The sequence below is a fragment of the Gobio gobio genome (genome assembly GCF_949357685.1).
Source record: "Gobio gobio genome assembly, chromosome: 21".
Taxonomy (NCBI): domain Eukaryota; kingdom Metazoa; phylum Chordata; class Actinopteri; order Cypriniformes; family Gobionidae; genus Gobio; species Gobio gobio.
This window is the reverse complement of record NC_137117.1, coordinates 40,685,495-40,706,346: the sequence shown is the minus strand read 5'-3', so window position 1 is coordinate 40,706,346 and position 20,852 is coordinate 40,685,495. Positions and strand designations below refer to the sequence as shown.

Below are 20,852 nucleotides of genomic sequence, written 5' to 3'. Positions count from 1 at the left end.
CAATGAATCATGCCATTCCTCAAACAGAACAAAAGAAATTATAAAACAAAACAAATGAAATTATGAAACACTCCATATTTGGCTCTTCCTATTTGGGTTTTATTGTCTCTCTTGACGTGTTATACAAGCGTGTGTTTGACAAGTTCACAGCATCTGGACTCTGCCCACATACTGTAGCTAAACCTTATCACACAATCACTCAGTACTGGGAGAAAACCACTATAAAACCAATGACAAAACAAGAGTTTACAATCACCCTAACCCTAACTCACCTCTGCTCTGTATGCACGCACGCACACACACTGAAACTATGTGTTTTAAATAACCTCACGCTATCCCTCGTGTCCTAGCTGGTTATTCTGGATTGTTTATCTAACCACACAGGCACGCAACCGTCTGTCTCTGTTTGGGTTTGACATTATAGAGCATTGCTCAGTCGTGTCTCTCTTTATCACACACACACACATTAGAGAGTCCCACCCACATCCAGCACACGAATGAGGAAAAGAAAACGAAAGTCTTTTTTCCCTTTAACACAGAGCTCCCTGTCCTCCATGCAAATGGCAGATGAGAAGGCTCCACTCGTGTGCTCGGTTTGCCTCCAGGACGTGAATGAAAGCACCTGCCCTCGGTGCGGGACAGACCCGGAGGAACCCGTGGTTTGGGTCGCAGAGCAGCTGGAGAGGACAGGACTTGAGAATGAGAATGAGGACGTGGAGTGCGACTCCTGCGCTGGGAAAGCCGTCAGGACTTGTCTGGTGTGTTTGGCGTCTTACTGTGACACACACCTCCAGATGCACAACGACCTGAGCGCGGGGAAAGCACACACACTGGTGCAGCCCACCGGAGAGCTCCAGGGTAAGATGTGCCGCGACCATCACAAGCTCCTGGAGGTTTACTGCCGCACTGACCGCCAGTGCATCTGCTGTCTTTGCATGCTGGACTCGACCCACAAAGGACACGACATGGTCTCAGCCGCCACAGAACGAGCAGACACACAGGTATCAGGTCACTTTGAGTCCAAGTTTTTAACTTTGGGTGAACTTGTTTGGGTCTACAAACATCCACGACTCTTCAGAACAAATGTGTAATGATTAAATATAGCTGTACACTCACCTAAAGGATTATTAGGAACACACACTAATACTGTGTTTGACCCCCTTTCGCCTTCAGAACTGTTTAATTCTACATGGCATTGATTCAACAAGGTGCTGAAAGCATTCTTTAGAAATGTTGGCCCATATTGATAGGATAGCATCTTGCAGTTGATGGAGATTTGTGGGATGCACATCCAGGGCACGAAGCTCCCGTTCCACCACATCCCAAAGATGCTCTATTGGGTTGAGATCTGGTGACTGTGGGGGCCATTTTAGTACAGTGAACTCATTGTCATGTTCAAGAAACCATTTTGAAATGATTGGAGCTTTGTGACGGGGCATTATCCTGCTGGAAGTAGCCATCAGAGGATGGGGACATGGGGGTCATAAAGGGATGGACATGGTCAGAAACAATGCTCAGGTAGGCACTAAGAGGCCTAAAGTGTGCCAAGAAAACATCCCCCGCACCATTACACCACCACCACCAGCCTGCACAGTGGTAACAAGGCATGATGGATCCATGTTCTCATTCTGTTTACGCCAAATTCTGACTCTACCATCTGAATGTCTCAACAGAAATCCAGACTCATCAGACCAGGCAACATTTCCAATTGTCCAATTTTGGTGAGCTGGTGCAAATTGTAGCCTCTTTTTCCTATTTGTAGTGGAGATGAGTGGTACCCGGTGGGGTCTTCTGCTGTTGTAGCCCATCCACCTCAAGGTTGTGCATGTTGTGGCTTCACAAATGCTTTGCTGCATACCTCGGTTGTAACGAGTGGTTATTTCAGTCAAAGTTGCTCTTCTATCAGCTTGAATCAGTCGGCCCATTCTCCTCTGACCTCTAGCATCAACAAGGCATTTTCGCCCACAGGACTGCCGCATACTGGATGTTTTTCCCTTTTCACACCATTCTTTGTAAACCCTAGAAATGGTTGTGCGTGAAAATCCCAGTAACTGAGCAGATTGTGAAATACTCAGACCGGCCCGTCTGGCACCAACAACCATGCCACGCTCAAAATTGCTTAAATCACCTTTCTTTCCCATTCTGACATTCAGTTTGGAGTTCAGGAGATTGTCTTGACCAGGACCACACCCCTAAATGCACTGAAGCAACTGCTATGTGATTGGTTGATTAGATAATTACATTAATGAGAAATTGAACAGGTGTTCCTAATAATCCTTTAGGTGAGTGTATACCGCGCAAATAAGATGACAAGACATGTCAACGTGGCTGAGAGCGTCAGACCAACTGCAACAATGAGCAATTATACAGTTTAAGATGATTTTAGGCAAAATGGCTGAAATATCATATAAAGAGTCACTAATAATATGATTTAATGGTTTATCATTTTTGACCAATAGGTAGCGCAGTTACAAAATTGATGTGGTGTGGTCAGAGTGAGGTGAAAATGACATGCAAAGTTTGGTGTCAATATGTCAAAGCATTGCAGAGATACAGCCTCAAGAGTCATTTTGGCATCATGCTTCAACTCCGTCGCTGCCATATACGAAAACGGTTTCATCTAGCAACGCAAAATCCATCATTTTTTGTCGGCACAGTCTGAAGATGATACGATTCGATTTTGGTGAAAAACGGTCTAGGAAGAGTTTGAAAAATATTTTTTTTAGCAAATTACAAGATGGAGGACAGGAAGCTAGGCCGAATATGGCAAAATTTGGTATCTATGTTCTCGGCATGAGCCAAGGAATCTATTATAACCAGTTTTATTACAATAAGCTAATTTACTCAAATGTTTTTAGCATTTTTTTAAATTTTGCCCAAAAGGTGGCGCTGCTTCAAAACTTTGAGTACTTTCAGGGCATGGTCCCAAAGACACATCCCGAGTTTCGTAATGCTACGCCAGAGGGTTATTAAAACACAGGCCTAGAATTTTTATCATCATAATACTGCATTGTAGTCGATGGGAATTTCATGTTTTGTTCTATTATAGCGCCACCAAGAGGCACAATCCCACCATTTTTTATGTGTCCTCGGAGTGAGCCCATACGTGTGTGTCAATTTTGGAGTTATAGACATTTATATGAAAAAACACGTAAAAAATGACTGACATCTGACTTTGATTGGATTTGACTATCCCTCACTATCAATATTTTGACATTTGGGCAATAATGTGTAGCTATCGACCTATTTTTCCGAACTTCTGGCGCTGGTTTCGTCTCGATCGGACTAGCGGTTTCGAAGATATCAGCTAACGTTTTTTAAGCGCTAAATTACAACGCTGCACAAACCATACGCCAAAACCTGGCAAGTCTGGTATCGTTGGACTCGGCAAGGATTCAGGAGACGAAAAAAGTTACTCTCATGAAAATAAGTCAATCTCACCCAAAGTTATAAGCATTTGAAAAAAAACAATCCACTAGGTGGCGCTGTTTCGAAACTTCTCAGGCTCCTTCAGGGCATCGAGCTGATGACCCATACCGAGTTTCATAACAATCCGTTCATGTGTTCATAAAATACAGCATTTTAGCACATAATTCAAAATGGCCGACAGCCAAAATGGCCACCCGCTATGGTAAAATTGGATATCAGTTGACTCTGCATGACGTCCCGAATCTAAGGAGAATTTATGATTTTTGGACAAACGGTTCAGAAGTTATAAGCAAAAATAGCCATTTTTCGTATCTCCGGACCAGTAGGTGGCTACAATGGCAGAATAATAATAATAATAAGAAGAAATCTAACGATTACAATAGGTGCCTCCGCACCTTCGGTGCTTGGCCCCTAATAATGAATTGGTTTAAAATAATGGTCCGGACTAATGAGTAGTACTACATTAACACTTCAGCTACTATTAGTAACTAACATGGAAACAAGCTGAACTAATCAGTAAGTAATATCACATTTAAAGGTGCAGTGTGTAAGTTTTAGCGGCATCTAGTGGTGAGGTTGTGAATTGCAATCACGCTCACACCTCCCTTTCAAAGCACATTGAGAAGCTACGGTGGCCAACACAGGACAAAGATATCGTCGCGTGAGACAGCAGAGAGTGACTAGCGCTCTGTAGAGAAGTTTGTCCGTTTAGGGCTACCGTAGAAACATGGTGAAAAATGGCGGCTTCACTGTACCCGTGGTGTGTGTAGATAGAAACGGCTCATTCTGAGGTAATAAAAACATAACGGCTCATTATGTAAGGTCTTTATACTCCACTGGAAACATCATTATGTGTATTATACTGTCAATAGATCCTCATGAATATTACACACTGCACCTTTAAGGACTCTTCACACCCCGGTCACCATCCAGTCCCTAAACTAAACTTATGCAATATTTATATATGAACAATTACTGTGAACAGTGCAGTATCTGTTTGTTACCTCTTACTGCACTTTCCTGTCTTACCTGCTGCACCTGAGTGCGTGTGTGTTGTAGCACCGCTGAGCAGTCTCTGGAATTATGTTGTATATAAGCAATGACAATAAAGGCTAAAGCCCTATTCAGACAGTAACTGTTTCTCATGTGGACGTCCATAAAAATAAATGTGATAAACTTGTGCGTTCAGATGTGATTTATTCACGAGTTTTGTGATCGGGAACGATGCTCACGTGCTCAATAACATGATTATATGCTGTAAATAAAATGCCATATGCTTGGTATAATTAGCATAAATGCATATTTAATTTAATATAGGAAAATAATATCCTGATTATTATTGAATTATTTAAATCCGTTTAAAAATAGGAAGATATATAGACGCGCATTATAGTTAAAATGGTTTTCTGTCTTGTGTTTTATCTCAAAAATAAAGGATGTAATTTTATTCCACATGGAAATGAGCCTCTTATAAACATAATGCTGACAGATATAATAATAACGGCCCATTTCAAGTGTTCACGTGTTTTTCTTCTTTTTATGTTTTGAGCGGGGATTAAATATATTGCTCTTGTAAATACTCGCCAGCATTTTAGTAATAAAAGTGTAGGCTAGATCTTTAAAATGCATTCAAATGACATCGAAGCGCAACTGTACGCTGCTCCGCAGGGGTCAAAAAGGATATAAACAGTGAATTTTGAAACCTTGAAACCTTAGGAGATGTAGATTCGCAAGGCAATTAAAAATCACCACACGAGCTTGGTGTTTGTCTATAAACAGTAGGTAATTCAGCCGGAGATTTTTATGCAGGTGGTGGGAGAAAAACACTGACATTTTGGATTCAGACGGCAATAAAATCCCTGACTAGCCCCTGACAATGATGACAATACCTTACGACCCCACGAGAAACAATTACCGTCCCAAAAGGGTTTGATTCTAAATCTACACTGTAAAAAAAGTTGCGCTAATTTAAAAAAAAAACGTCAACTTATCGCATTCAATTTTTTAAGTTGACAAATCATTTGCTCAACATAAAGTCAACTTAAAAAACGTTAGTTCATCTAATGAGTAGCAGGTAATCTTTTAAACTTAAAACTTCTTATCAAGGCAACTAAACAATGGGGATAGGGAATGATTTGGTGTAAATATGTCCCGTCCTGTCCTCATGTTTCAGTTGAAATTGTCAACACATTGAATAATTCTGCGCGTTTCAAGGCCCTTCAGTGGGACTTTAACATTCATCTGTTCTCAAACTAAATGATGGCAATCGGTAAACCCTTCCCCAAAAACCCAACATAACAGAAACTCCTCTAAACTAGCATAGCAAAACATTGAACACTACTAAATCTCCACCTTAACATTAAAGTGTACTTAACACAGCTTCTCGTGTTAATCTTGAGTATCTATAGAGTAGTGTTGTTCCTTCATATCTCCCAAGAGTCTTTAGTTTATCATATTTATAAAAGACAGATACACTGTACCGATTCTTTCTGAAAACAGCCGAGTCCGTGGAGGCGTGCAGTGGGTGGAGCTAAAGACACACACACACACACACACACAAATATGCACTTATGCGCCGATTGCCAACAAAACACACACATTTGATGCAGTTTCCACTCATGACCGGGAACAAACACAGACACTTGCAGAACTCCGGAAACACAAACTGCATCCACTGTTCCCTTAACTCTGGTTTATTTGTGAAGCTGAAAAAGGTGATCTTTCCCACACACACACACACACTTCTTTAGTGACATTGTTGATCTCATGTCTAAAAACACAATGCCTGCGCCGCCGACCGTTCCCGTAATCCGAACCAAGCTCATTGATGGACACGCTCTTGCTCTCGCTCTGGGTGATGTGTGTGTGTGTGTGTGCTCATCCGGGAGAAGTGCCCATAAAAGGAATTCCGCCCTTTATGACATCATACAGGGCGATGCTCAAAAAAGAAAACTTTCCGAAACTTGTTTGAATCCTGAATGAGTGTATTTGGCACAGAATTTGAACATTTATCCTCCCTTTCGAGTGTTGTGGCAAAGCATGCTGGGAAATAGAAATCCCAGCGCAGTTTCAGTTAAATTTAAGTTAGTTTAAATTTAAAGAAACAAGTTCGTAAAACTCAAAACATCGGATAATTATGATCACGTAAAAATTGGTCAGTTTTGTAAACTCTAACGAAAAAAGTTCTTAATACTAGAACTAATTTGTTTAATTTAAGTTTACCCTACTCAAACAAATTAATTCTTTTGAGTTGACCAGGCCATTTTAAGGACCGTCTCAATCGCAAAATCCTTCCAGTGCGCTGAAATGGTCAAAACAGTGTCAAAAATGTGATAAAAACTGTTTTTTAATCATACTTCATCATAAACGTATACATTGATAGACAGGTACTGCATATAATGCAGGTATCATTTATTAGTAATTTACAAATAATGTCAGAAATATATCAGTTCTGCGATTGTTCAGACATACCAGTAATGACGTTGACATGTCGCTGGGAAGATTCATCAATGTCCCAATGTGTAGTGAGCCAGGGTCCTTACCAGTGCACCAATTAGTGTACACTATACACCAATGCACAACCGAGGGAGCTGATTGAGAAGTCTTGTTGTCCAATGGTTTCCAGAGGCAGCTGGAAAAGTCCAAGCAGATGGTTATGGGTCGAGAGACTGAGCTGAAGGAAATCCAAAAGGCTGCAGGTGCCCTCAGGGTAAGTTCATGGCTCATTTAAAAGTTTATTTTACCTCAGATTAATAGGCAGAAACTATAAGCCATTGACTTCCCAAAGTGAGTTGAACCATGAACAATGGAAGATGGGACACAAGTTACAACCAAAAAAATGCTTAAAGGATTAGTTCACTTTTAAATAAACTTTTGCTGATAATTTACTCACCCCCATGTCATCCAAGATGTCCATGTCTTTCTTTCTACAGTCGAAAAGAAATTAAGGTTTTGGATGAAAACAGTCCAGGGTTTTAGTCCATATAATGGACTTCAATGGGCTCCAAACGGTTCAAGGTCCAAATGACAGTTTCAATGCAGCTTCAAAGGGCTTTAAACGACACCAGATGATGAATAAGGGTCTTATCAAGCCAAACCATCAGTTTCTGAGAGAAACCCAGCAGTATTTATGCTATTATTTTATCTCTTATCAGACGAACGCGATCGTCTCTGAGCTCTGCCATAACTTCCGCTAAGTGAGGTCAAAATACGAGCGTGGTCATAGATGTATACATAGATGCCTCATTAGCGCTTGTACGGATTAATAGAATGAGGCATCTGCGATCGATATATCTATGACCACGCTCGTATTTTGACCTCACTTAACGGAAGTTATGGCTGAGCTCAGAGATGATCACGTTTGTCTGAAAAGAGGTAAAATAATAGCATAAATACTGCTCGGTTTCTCACAGAAACTGATGGTTTGGCTAGACAAGACCCTTATTCATCATCTGGTGTAGTTTAAAGCCCTTTGAAGCTGCACTGAAACTGCCAATTGGACCTTGAACCGTTTGGAGCCCATTGAAGTCCATTATATGGAGAAAAACCCTGGACTGTTTTCATCCAAAACCTTAATTTATTTTCGACTGCAGAAAGAAAGACATGGACATCTTGGATGACATGGGGGTGAGGAAATTATCAGCAAAAGTTTACTTAAAAGTGAACTAATCCTTTACGTAGATCTGTCATGTCCACCAACAGAACCTGGGTCTAGCCACAGAGGAAGAAGGCAACCGGATCTTTACCGAACTGCTTGGCTTTATACGGAGAAGCCACGCGGAGATGACTGCGCTGGTCCAAACTCAGATGAACGCGGAGTTGGGCCGAATTCAGGGACATTCGGAAGGTCTGGAACAGGAGATCTCAAAGCTGAGGAGGAAACAGTCCGAGCTGGAGGAGCTTTCACATACTGAGGATCACATCCATTTCCTCCAGGTAACAGGTGCTCTGGGAGGGCCAACATCCTGCAAAGTTTAGCTCCAACCCCAATTAAATTCACCTGAACCAATCGAGGATTACCACAATCTTCTACGCCAGAGCTAAACTCTGCAGGACGTTGGCCCTCCAGAACCAGAATTGCGTGAAATGAAGCATGTATTATACATGATCAACAACTGGTAAGTCTTTCGGCCAATGAGGACTTGGGTTGACGTAGTGACTCAGTGATCAGAGATTTGATTCCTTTGCAAGACGCTTAGGATAAAAATGATCCAAATCTGCTGTAGCACCCTTACTCCTGATTATCTCCAAATCTCGTAGGAGGTCCAATCTCGCTGGCCGACTTCTCAGTGTACTGACTTTCCCAGCCTAACTACTAACCCACAGTTCTCTTTCGGAGAAGTGATCAAGTCCCTCTCCTCATTAACAGCACAAATAGAGGACATTTGGAGACTGGAAATGACCAGGGTATTCTCAGCAGGTAATGTTTTATGATTACAAATTTGGTCCACACCAAAGAGGTTTAAAAGGATCTAGTAGTAGTCAAAGTATGGGGCTACTACTACTAGATCGCTGTGGACAAAATTTCCAATCCAAAAGCAACAAGTACTCCCAGAAGTTGCATGGCAGCCAGTCACTGACCTAATAATTGGTGGATTTCGGCATCTTTATCTGAACAGTTGGTACAGTTGGGTGGGCTGAAGTCAAGGGTATACTACAGTCTTAAAAACTAAAGGTTTCGATTTGGCGTCAATAGATCCATGAAGAACTATCCCTGAAACATTCCCATTGCACAAAAGGTTCTTCAGATTGTTGGATGCTTAAACTCTTAACAGAAAGGTTCTTCTGGGGAACCCCAAATTGTCCTATTGCATTACTACAAAACCCCCCTTTTGGAACCTTTATTTTTTAAGAGAGTAGTTCTCCATGCAATCTATACTCATGGAATCCAAAGGAAAAATTATATTTCATTGCATATGCATTCCCCAGTTCCCCAACACAAAGTTTCTCAGGGAAATGCAACTGTTTTGTGAGGGACCTCAAGAGTTTCTCAGGGGAATGCAAAAGCATTTAAAAATGTAATATTTCCTCTCATCTCATATCTTTTCCATGTCCCCTTAGTGCAGTGATGGGCTAGTCTAGCTCTTGGGGGCCACCGTCCTCCAGACTTTAGCTCCATCCCTTATCAAACACACCTGAAACACTGCAGGCAGGTGTGCTTGAGGGGCTCAACTCTGCAGGGACAGTTGGTCATGCCTAATGCCGCGTTCACACCAAACGCGAATAGAGCGTCTGGAGTGAGTGATTTCAATGTTAAGTCAGCGGAAAGGCATGTTGACGCGCGAATGAAAGTCCTGCGGTGCGATGGACGCGATTCCGCCTCATTCGTGCGCCCAGTTCGCGCAAATGACGCAAATTTGACGCGAATTGAGCGTCTTGCGCGAGTGGTGCTTTTTGTGCATTCACGCGTTTGAAGCTAATTCGCGTCTGACGCCTGAGTTTAAATTTTTTTACTTTGCCGTCAATTCGCGCCGCGTTAACCAATCAGGAGCCTGCTCGCTGCTGTCACATGGTGAAGTGACGTGATGAGAAACCCTGCATAATTTAAAAATACTAATAGTAGTTTTAAGACTTTTTCAGGTGAGAATGTAGTTGTTTAAAGCTCAAGTCTGTGGTTTATTTATAAAGAGAGCGCCTATTTAAAAAAATATATATATTGCGTTTTTGGAGTTGCTCAGCGCTCATTAACCCCGGCGAGAGCAGCCTTTCCTCAGCCAGTCCTTCTGCCGTCCTGTAGGGGTTAAACATCAGATATAATTCGTCTTGTCTAGATCTAACGGCCCATCTTTGGTGTCATGAATCTAGCATCATAGTATATTTTGTTGCTTGCCAAATCGTTTTGACTGAGGGCAAAGAGAAGTTTCATAACTTTATTTTTTAAGGAAATTTAAATATACATGCAGTGAAGATAATGTAAGAGTTGCCTGGGCCACATTTGTGTGGCTATTCATGTTTAATATATATTTTTAATGAAAATGAAAAGAGGCAGAGTTGTGTTTTATGACAGAGCGGGGCACAACCTAACGCTTTTTGACTTTCTCAGTTTGTGTAAATCCACTTGGGGTTTAGAGTATTTATTTTTTCCCACATTAATTGCACACGTCTAGTACAATTATGTGGTTTTGTTTCATTAATACAGTGTATACTTTTTTCTTGATTTACCCCGAAAGAATGGAAGTGAAATGTGACAACATGCCCCATAGGTGGGGTACATTGTAACATGACCAAATAACAGCTTAAAATGTTATCTGATATAATCAAAAAAATATACAAGAAAAACTCAAATATTTTGTCAACAAAATACAATTATTAACTTTTTAAAATAAAATAAAGGCATTTTTTAATCATTAAAAATATTCGCATTTTTGAGTTTGACAACAAACACATCGCTAAAACAGCTAAACAGCATATTTAAAAACATAATAATAATTAAGCATTTCTGAAAATTAACTCTAAGACATTATTCACCCTTTTCTCATGGTTTCGCTAAATAATTCATAAAAGTTTAGAATATAATGGCATATTTCTAATAGGGGCTCATTTTAACGCATCTGCGCAACTGGGATTTAAATCTTAGCTTGTGTCTTCTGCTGTTAGATCAGCATTAAAGAACATCTCAGCTGTTAAATAAGAAATATAAGATTACAATAATATCGGATTTGTCTTATTTTAAATAAACACAAAAAAACAGAGATGAAAACTAAACTTAAGTAAGAAATTTACCTTTGCTCTGGTTAAATACAAGTTCAGTAATATCTTCCACAGATTGTTTAATTTTGGCGCAATATTTTCTCTAAATAATGTTGATATGGCAACCAGTAAATACACTGAGTTCATTCTGGCATGTGTGGAAAGGGTTAAAACATGCGTGTTACAACTAACCCCGCGTTAGGTTGTGCCCCGCGCTCACCAATTTCTCCTGGACCGCCTCCTGGATCTATTTCGCCTCAAATGCTCGATTTATACGTGTGTCCAATTCGCTGAGGATGGATTCAAAATGTTCAAGTGTCCAACTAGATGCGATTTTGACGCTCTAATCGCGTTTGGTGTGAACGCAGCATAACATGGTACTTCACAAAATCCTACATGCCCCCCCTTGTGAAAGTCTGCATATTTCCAAATAACCAATCCATTCTCTCTCTAGTGACTGCGGAGAAGATCCTACTGCCGCTAGAACCCAAAACGAGGGAGGACTTTCTACAGTGTAAGTCATTCCTTTTGCTTACATTTAAAAAGAACCAAAACTTCCCCAATGAAAGGCAAATTACCTCCCTATTCCTTAGGTGTGATTTCCCCCCTCCCCAAACCAGTTCAGCTCAGCCGATTGTAAAGAATTCATTGGTCAAGTCAATCACAGGTCTGATTGCCTACACAATGCTACAACAAATCCTAACTCCTGACCCTCCCTACACTCTTACCTTAACCAATGAAATTGGCTGGAAGTCGGGATATGCGCTGAGCTGGATTGGTGGGAACAATCACTCCTCCCTTAGTCCATGGATGGTCCGGTATCCTGCGGAGATTAGCTCCAACACACCTGCGTTTAGCCTTAGTAATCCTAAAGGCATTGATTGGCTTGTTAAGGTGTGTTTGAATAGGGATGGAGTTCAATTCTACAGGACCGACGTTGCCCATCCCTTCCTTAGTCCTTGATTAATTACCGAAGTTTAAGGGTGTGTTCACACTTGTAGTTCGGTTCGCTTGTTCCTAAAAACATTTTAGCCCTGGTCCGCTTAGCATTCACATTGGCATTTTAACACCGAACCTAAAGATACCAAACCTAAAGGCGTAGGGATATGTTCACAACCTGATTGGTTGGATTTTATTACAAATATTTTGCGTTGGAACTTAACGACCATCCAAAACAATGCTGTGTGCTGGGATAAACGCGCTTGATGTATGTGCGTAGCCTACATATGATGGCATTTTAACCAGCTGAGAACTTGGCTGAACGTCAGATGTATAAGGCACACTTAACTGGAAACACTTCAGGAGTTTTAAAGTCGTCCTCTATGCAAGACTACACACACACACAAAAACCAAGATCTGCTGCGAGGAGACGCGGTTCTGACGCCTGTACTGAACTCTAATGGGCAACATTACAGCTATGACAAGAAGAGACAGGTATGCTTGAGCATTCTGTCCTTTTTAGGGTCGCACCTTATGACATCCTGTCCTGTTTTTGGTTCGTTCACATGACTTTGGTCCGTGTTCTTTTCAGCCTTAACATGCCAAGTGTAAACTCACCCCAAGTTCTGTCTTACATACTAAAGCCCCTTTTCCACCGAAATTACCCGGAGCAATTTCCCCCCAGACCTGTTGCTGTAGTACAGGGGGGGGCAATTCCAGTCCTCGAGGGCCACTGTCCTGCTGAGTTTAGCTCCGACCCCTAATCAAACACACCTGAACCAGCTAATCAATGTCTTCAGGATTACTAGAAGGCCACAGGCAGGTGAGTTTTATCAGGGTTGGATTGACAGTGGCCCTCGAGGACTGGAATTGCCCATCCCTGCTGTAGTACCACTGTTGAAGTACCGAGAAGATTAGTCCGGTGACTTGGACCAGTGGCGCAAAAAGTGGGTATGCGCTACACCTTGGGGGCGCCAAAGCGAAAAATATTTATATATATATATATATATATATTCTATATGTAGCTGCTGTTGTGCGTTTCTAAATCATTTCTTTATTTCCTCAATATTATATAACATTTTAGAGGACTAACAGGCTAGAGTAGGCGCCCTCATAAGATTCCATAATGGAATTTTGGAAAATAATGGAATATCGCGAGTGGGCGCACCGGTGGCAAGCCAAAGTGTTCATATACGCTTGTGCGGGCGTCTGATTGCGCATTGACAGCCTGCGATTTGACAGCATTTGACGCTTCAAAGCGCACGTCCTCGACGCGTGATTTGCTATTTAAAAAATTCGCGTTTCAGTTTTCCGTGACCCCAGAGCGCACGTTAAGAACACGCGCTTATATGGTAAATCATGCGTCGAGGACGCCCACTAGGAGTCGGACAAAACGCACGTTAATAACGTGTAGGCTAAACAGGTAAACCAAACAGGCTGTGCATACTTGTTCTTTAGTTACAACAAAAGTGATCTTGCCACTATCGTCCTGTCAAACATCTCCCTCGCGGCTATGGTTACAGTTACAGTAAAATTAAAATTCACCATCATCGGTTCCCATCCTCAGCCGATCTGCATGAGTTTTTGCAATGACCATCAACACTAGATTAATGGGCAAGTGAAAAGGCACGCCATGTCACAATTTAGCAGGAACTAAAGAGGTTTAGTAATTATCATAAGTTAGGTATCATTTGAAAGATTACAAACTCAAAATTCATCCTGTGAAAACTGTTTCGAAATCGTACATTGTGTTACCATGGAAACAGTACTCTTAATTATTCTAGTGGGCTCCTCCCCCTAGTGGGCGCCATCATGTTTCATATTTCAAAAATTAATTTAACGACTTTATAATAAAAATCTTTTCCAATCTTGACAAAACGCATATCGTCGGAAAGGTCTGAGTCTCAAGGGTCCATATTTGGTGACTTTTTTGCGATATTTGGACAGAAATTTACAGGAAAATGCATCAATAAACAATCAATGGAATTTGAATGACAACCGGTGGCTGTTTTTGGTACAGCGCCCTAAACAAAATCTCATGGGAACTTCAATTTTTGTGATGTCAACTTCAAATTTGGAACACAACTTGGTTAGACATATGGCTTTGATTTTATAGTAAATTTAGATTAAAATTTTTTTTGTAAAATATATATTTTATATGAAATAAAAAATAATTAGTGCAGTATTTTTAATTTACAGAAAATTTTAACTTCCATAACTTTTTCACACTTTCATATTCTTGCTTTCACTTCTGCTTTAAAACAAGACCAAACTTAGGTCTATAATCCAAAGCATTCTTTAAAGCTACACTGTGTGATATTTTCCCCCATCTAGTGGTGAAAAGGTATATGACCATCCAGTGAATATTAGTTTCTGTTCCTCTCAATTCTGATTTCATTTTAACTCCTACGGTGGCCGATTTAGTCCAAGATTAATATGGCTTCCAGTTCGTCCTCGTCCACATTCGACACGGTGCCATCGCGTGTTAAAACGCCAAAGGCGAAGCTTGAATTTACGGGTATGTCCCTCTTTGGCTAATGTACTTGCAAGATGGAGGGGCAACATGGCGACCGCCATTCGAACCCTCACCCGTATGTATTTTCAATGGCATATTATAAACTTACGAGAATACTTTATTACTTGAAAGAAGTAAATATACATTAATGAGCACATATATTTTTTGAAAGAACTAAGTGTTTTTAGCTAAGAATAAACTAAAAAAGTTACACAGTGTAGCTTTAAGTTTGGATAGTGCATTTTCTTGTGTATTCTCAAAAAGGGGGGTGACAGTTAAGGGGTTAAAAATATGATACGAAGTTAAGGGCACTTACCAGGACACACGGCTCGGGAGGGCATTTATATTTCCCAGGTTCCCATGGACATCCCTTCTAAACACAATTTAATGTGTTGGACAACCTGGAGAAATATAAATGCCCTCCCGAGTCGGGCGATGTACTTACCTCATGAGGGAGATCCAAGTCTTTACATCTTCACCTTGTTTCTCATCTGCCACCAGTTCAGGTTGCCTTGAGTCTGGACCCAAACACGGCCCACAGGAACCTCCGGTTGACGGAGCAGAACCGGGCTGTGGACTGCAGCACTGAGCCCCAGTCTTACCCAGAACACCAGGACCGGTTCCAGTGGTGGGCGCAGGTGCTGAGCAGGGAAGGTCTGATGGGCCGCTGCTACTGGGAGGTCGTCTGGACCGGGCATTACGGGGCCGATATCGCCCTGTCCTACAAGGACATCTGCAGAACGGGCCAAGACGACCACAGCGGGTTTGGGTACAACAGCCAATCCTGGAGTCTGGACTGCTCCATATTCAGATATGCCCTGGTGCACGATAACGAGGAGGTGGAGGTCAGAGTCCCCCTGTCCCACCGGATCGGGGTGTATCTGGACCACCGGGCCGGCCTTCTGTCCTTCTACAGCGTCTCGGACTCCATGATCCCCCTACACAGAGTCCAGACCCGGTTCACTCAACCCCTTTACCCGGGATTTGGGCTCTTTCAGGGATCAACTGCTAAATTTGCTGAACTGAAAGTAGTTGAAAGACCCAAGACAAGTATAAAGCAAAGACACAGGAAAACTGCCAAGAGAAGCAAGAATCACAGATGAGGAGAGAGAGACGCCAGCAGTCCTGAGTAGACAATGATGTTTATTAAAGGGATAGTTCACCCAAAAAATGAAAATGACCCCATGATTTACTCAAGCATTCCGAGGTGTAAATTACTTTCTTCTTTCAGACAAATACAGAGTTATATTAAACCAGTTCAGCTCTGCTGTATGTTTTGAATTTTTTTTGTCCATCTGTCCGTCCTCCGTCCATCTGTCTGTCCGTCTGTCCATCTATCTATCTGTCCGTCTGTCCATCTATCTATCTGTCCGTCTGTCCATCTATCTATCTGTCCGTCTGTCCATCTATCTGTCCGTCTGTCCATCTATCTATCTGTCCGTCTGTCTGTCCATCTATCTGTCCGTCTGTCCATCTATCTATCTGTCCGTCTGTCTGTCCATCTATCTGTCTGTCCATCTATCTGTCTGTCTGTCTGTCCGTCCATCTATCTGTCCGTACATCTATCTGTCTGTCTGTCCATCTATCTATCTGTCTGTCCATCTATCTGTCTGTCCGTACATCTATCTGTCTGTCTGTCTGTCCATCTATCTATCTATCCGTCTGTCCGTCCATCTATCTATCTATCTATCTATCTATCTGTCTGTCCGTCCATCTATCTGTCTGTCTGTCCATCTATCTGTCTGTCTGTCCATCTATCTATCTGTCCGTCTGTCTGTCCATCTATCTGTCCGTCTGCCTGTCCATATATCTATCTGTCTGTCCATCTGTCTGTCTGTCCATCTATCTATCTGTCTGTCCATCTATCTATCTGTCCGTCTGTCCATATATCTATCTGTCTGTCCATCTATCTCTCTGTCTGTCTGTCCATCTATCTGTCTGTCTGTCTGTCCATCTATCTATCTGTCTGCCTGTCCATATATCTATCTGTCTGTCCATCTATCTATCTGTCCGTCTGTCCATCTATCTGTCTGTCTGTCCATCTATCTATCTATCTGTCCGTCTGTCCATCTATCTGTCCGTCTGTCCATCTATCTATCTGTCCGTCTGTCCATCTATCCGTCTGTCTGTCCATCTATCTCTCTGTCTGTCTGTCTGTCTGTCCATCTATCTATCTGTCCATCTATCTGTCCGTCTGTCCATCTATCTGTCTGTCTGTCTCTGTCCATCTATCTATCTGTCCATCTATCTGTCCGTCTGTCCATCTATCTGTCTGTCTGTCTCTGTCCATCTATCTATCTGTCCGTCTGTCCATCTATCTGTCCGTCTGCCTGTCCATATATCTATCTGTCTGTCCATCTATCTATCTGTCTATCCATCTGTCTGTCCGTCTAGCTATCTGTCTGTCCATCTATCCGTCTGTCTGTCCATCTATCTATCTTTCCGTCTGTCTGTCCATCTATCTATCCCTCTGTCTGTCCATCTATCTGTCTGTCTGTCTGTCCATCTATCTATCTGTCCGTCTGTCTGTCCATATATCTGTCCGTCTGCCTGTCCATATATCTATCTGTCTGTCCATCTATCTATCTGTCCGTCTGTCTGTCCATCTGTCTAGCTATCTGTCTGTCTGTCTGTCCATCTGTCTGTCTGTCCGTCTAGCCATCTGTCCCTGTCCATCTACCTATCTGTCCATCTATCTGTCCGTCTGTCTGTCCATCTATCTGTCCGTCTGTCCATCTGTCTGTCCATCTATCTGTCTGTCCATCTGTCTGTCCGTCTATCTGTCTGTCCGTCCATCTATCTGTCTGTCCATCTATCTATCTGTCTGTCCGTCCATCTATCTGTCTGTCCGTCCATCTATCTGTCTGTCTGTCCATCTATCTATCTGTCCGTCCATCTATCTGTCTGTCCATCTATCTATCTGTCCGTCTGTCTGTCCATCTATCTGTCTGTCTTTCCATCTATCTATCTGTCCATCTGTCTGTCCATCTATCTATCTGTCCGTCTGTCTGTCCATCTATCTGTCTGTCCATCTGTCCGTCCATCTATCTGTCTGTCCATCTATCTATCTGTCCGTCTGTCTGTCCATCTATCTATCTGTCTGTCTGTCTGTCCATCTATCTGTCTGTCCATCTATCTATCTGTCCGTCCATCTATCTGTTTGTCCATCTATCTATCTGTCCGTCTGTCTGTCCATCTATCTATCTGTCTGTCCATCTATCTATCTGTCCATCTGTCCGTCCATCTATCTATCTGTCCATCTGTCCGTCCATCTATCTGTCTGTCCATCTATCTATCTGTCCGTCTGTCTGTCCATCTATCTATCTGTCCGTCTGTCTGTCCATCTATCTGTCTGTCCATCTATCTATCTGTCCGTCTGTCTGTCCATCTATCTATCTGTCCATCTGTCCGTCCATCTATCTGTCTGTCCATCTATCTATCTGTCCGTCTGTCTGTCCATCTATCTGTCTGTCCATCTATCTATCTGTCTGTCCGTCCATCTGTCCGTCCATCTATCTGTCTGTCCATCTATCTATCTGTCCGTCCATCTATCTGTCTGTCCATCTATCTATCTGTCTGTCCATCTATCTATCTATCTGTCCGTCTGTCTGTCCATCTATCTGTCTGTCTTTCCATCTATCTATCTGTCCATCTGTCTGTCCATCTATCTATCTGTCCGTCCATCTATCTGTCTGTCCATCTATCCATCTGTCCGTCTGTCTGTCCATCTATCTGTCTGTCCATCTATCTATCTGTCCATCTATCTATCTATCTGTTTGTCCATCTATCTATCTGTCCATCTGTCTGTCCATCTATATCTGTCTGTCTGTCCATCTATCTGTCTGTCCATCTATCTGTCTGTCCATCTATCTATCTGTCCGTCTGTCTGTCCATCTATCAGTCTGTCTGTCCATCTATCTATCTATCTGTCTGTCCATCTATCTATCTGTCCATCTATCTATCTATCTATCTATCTATCTATCTATCTATCTGTCTGTCCATCTATCTATCTGTCCATCTGTCTATCTGTCTGTCCATCTATCTATCTGTCCGTCTGTCTGTCCATCTATCTATCTGTCCGTCTGTCTGTCCATCTATCTATCTGTCCGTCTGTGTGTCCATCTATCTATCTGTCTGTCTGTCCATTTATCCATCTGTCTGTCCATCTATCTATCTGTCTGTCCATCTATCTATCTGTCCGTCTGCCAGTCCATATATATATCTATCTGTCTGTCCATCTATCTGTCTGTCTGTCCATCTATCTATCTGTCTGTCTGTCTGTCCATCTATCTATCTGTCCGTCTGTCTGTCCATCTATCTGTCTGTCCATCTATCTGTCTGTCTGTCTGTCCATCTATCTGTCTGTCTGTCCATCTATCTATCTGTCTGTCTGTCCATCTATCTGTCTGTCCGTCTGCCTGTCCATATATCTATCTGTCTGTCCATCTATCTATCTGTCCGTCCATCTATCTGTCTATCCATCCGCCTATCTATCTGTCTGTCCGTCCATCTATCAGTCTGTCTGTCTGTCCATCTATCTATCTATCTATCTGTCTGTCCATCTATCTATCTGTCCATCTGTCTATCTGTCTGTCCATCTATCTATCTGTCTGTCCATCCGCCTATCTATCTGTCTGTCCGTCCATCTATCAGTCTGTCTGTCTGTCCATCTATCTATCTGTCTGTCCATCTATCTATCTGTCCATCTATCTGTCTGTCCATCTATCTATCTGTCCGTCTGTCTGTCCATCTATCTATCTGTCCGTCTGTCTGTCCATCTATCTATCTGTCTGTCCATCTGTCTGTCTGTCCATCTATCTATCTATCTGTCTGTCTGTCCATCTATCTATCTGTCCGTCTGTGTGTCCATCTATCTGTCCGTCTGCCAGTCCATATATCTATCTGTCTGTCCATCTATCTGTCTGTCTGTCCATCTATCTATCTGTCCGTCTGTCTGTCTGTCCATCTATCTGTCTGTCTGTCTGTCCATCTATCTATCTGTCTGTCTGTCTGTCCATCTATCTGTCTGTCTGTCCATCTATCTGTCTGTCCGTCTGCCTGTCCATATATCTATCTGTCTGTCCATCTATCTATCTGTCCGTCCATCTATCTGTCTGTCCATCCATCTATCAGTCTGTCTGTCTGTCTGTCCATCTGTCGGTCTGTCCATCCGCCTATCTATCTGTCTGTCCGTCCATCTATCTGTCTGTCTGTCTGTCCGTCCATCTATCTGTCTGTCCATCTATCTGTCCGTCTGTCTGTCTATCCATCTATCTGTCTGTCCGTCCATCTATCTGTCCGTCTGTCTGTCCATCTATCTATCTGTCCGTCTGTCTGTCCATCTATCTGTCTGTCCGTCCATCTATCTGTCTGTCCATCCATCTATCAGTCTGTCTGTCTGTCCATCCGCCTATCTATCTGTCTGTCCGTCCATCTATCTGTCTGTCTGTCTGTCCGTCCATCTATCTGTCTGTCCATCTATCTGTCCGTCTGTCTGTCTATCCATCTATCTGTCTGTCCGTCCATCTATCTGTCCGTCTGTCTGTCCATCTGTCCGTCCATCTATCTGTCTGTCCATCTATCTGTCTGTCTGTCTGTCCGTCCATCTATCTGTCTGTCCATCTATCTGTCCGTCTGTCTGTCTATCCATCTATCTGTCTGTCCGTCCATCTATCTGTCCGTCTGTCTGTCTATCCATCTATCTGTCTGTCCGTCCATCTATCTGTCCGTCTGTCTGTCCATCTGTCTGTCCATCTATCTGTCCGTCTGTCTGTCTATCTGTCCGTCTGTCTGTCTATCCATCTATCTGTCTGTCCGTCCATCTATCTGTCCGTCTGCCTGTCCATCTATCTATCTGTCCGTCTGTCTGTCCATCTATCTATCTATCTGTCCGTCTGTCTATCTATCTATCTGTCCGTCTGTCTGTCCATCTATCTATCTGTCCGTCTGTCTGTCCATCTATCTATCTGTCTGTCCGTCCATCTATCTGTCTATCTGTCTGTCCATCTATCTGTCTATCTGTCTGTCTGTCCGGTTCACCAAATGCTCAATAAAGACGCTCAACACAGGCAAATGTTATCTCAAGGTGCTTTTAATGCTCAGCTACTGAACGCAAAAGAAACAGATCATGCAGAATCTAAAGTTTGGGAAACTAATGAGTGTGATGTTCCCATGACTTACAGTTCATAAACCCTTTGAATCAACCAGAGCTTGAATTCTGGGAAACGCTTTCCCTATGTTTGCCGTGGTTTCCAGATCTATCAGATCTGACTCCCGCATT

The 20,852-nt window shown here is 42.4% G+C and overlaps 3 protein-coding genes across 4 annotated transcripts in view; 1 reads left to right on the top strand and 2 right to left on the bottom strand.

The window, feature by feature from the left end:
* The window catches only part of abcg2a (ATP-binding cassette, sub-family G (WHITE), member 2a), a 60,683-nt gene extending 53,709 nt beyond the window's left edge, over positions 1-6,974 (bottom strand). The window contains exon 1 of the mRNA XM_079801960.1: positions 6,901-6,974. The gene's annotated coding sequence lies outside the window, so the exon portion shown is untranslated. The remainder of the gene's footprint in view (positions 1-6,900) is intronic.
* ftr92 (finTRIM family, member 92) lies at positions 357-15,824 on the top strand. Of its 2 annotated transcripts, none has more exons than XM_079801963.1 (6): positions 357-1,001; positions 7,055-7,138; positions 8,131-8,364; positions 8,689-8,848; positions 11,573-11,632; positions 15,074-15,824. In XM_079801963.1, the coding sequence occupies exons 1-6, from the start codon at positions 498-500 to the stop codon at positions 15,673-15,675; spliced, it is 1,644 nt and encodes a 547-aa protein (XP_079658089.1). In that variant the 5' UTR covers positions 357-497; the 3' UTR covers positions 15,676-15,824. The 2 variants fall into 2 exon arrangements, with proteins under 2 accessions (XP_079658089.1, XP_079658088.1); XM_079801962.1 differs by having other exon boundaries at positions 472-1,001; positions 8,110-8,364.
* A 4,821-nt stretch (positions 15,825-20,645) lies between these two features.
* fbxl5 (F-box and leucine-rich repeat protein 5) overlaps positions 20,646-20,852 on the bottom strand; it is a 38,759-nt gene continuing 38,552 nt past the window's right edge. Inside the window, exon 11 of the mRNA XM_079801957.1 lies at positions 20,646-20,852. This exon is cut by the window's right edge and continues 1,376 nt beyond it. The gene's annotated coding sequence lies outside the window, so the exon portion shown is untranslated.

Excerpts from the sequence above, each read along its gene's own strand:
- ftr92 (XM_079801962.1), top strand. The coding sequence starts at position 498 with ATGAGGAAAAGAAAACGAAAGTCTTTTTTCCCTTTAACACAGAGCTCC. Across the intron at positions 7,139-8,109 it reads AGGCTGCAGGTGCCCTCAGG|ATCTGTCATGTCCACCAACA; the intron begins GTAAGTTCATGG and ends TCCTTTACGTAG. Across the intron at positions 8,365-8,688 it reads ATCACATCCATTTCCTCCAG|GAGGTCCAATCTCGCTGGCC; the intron begins GTAACAGGTGCT and ends CAAATCTCGTAG.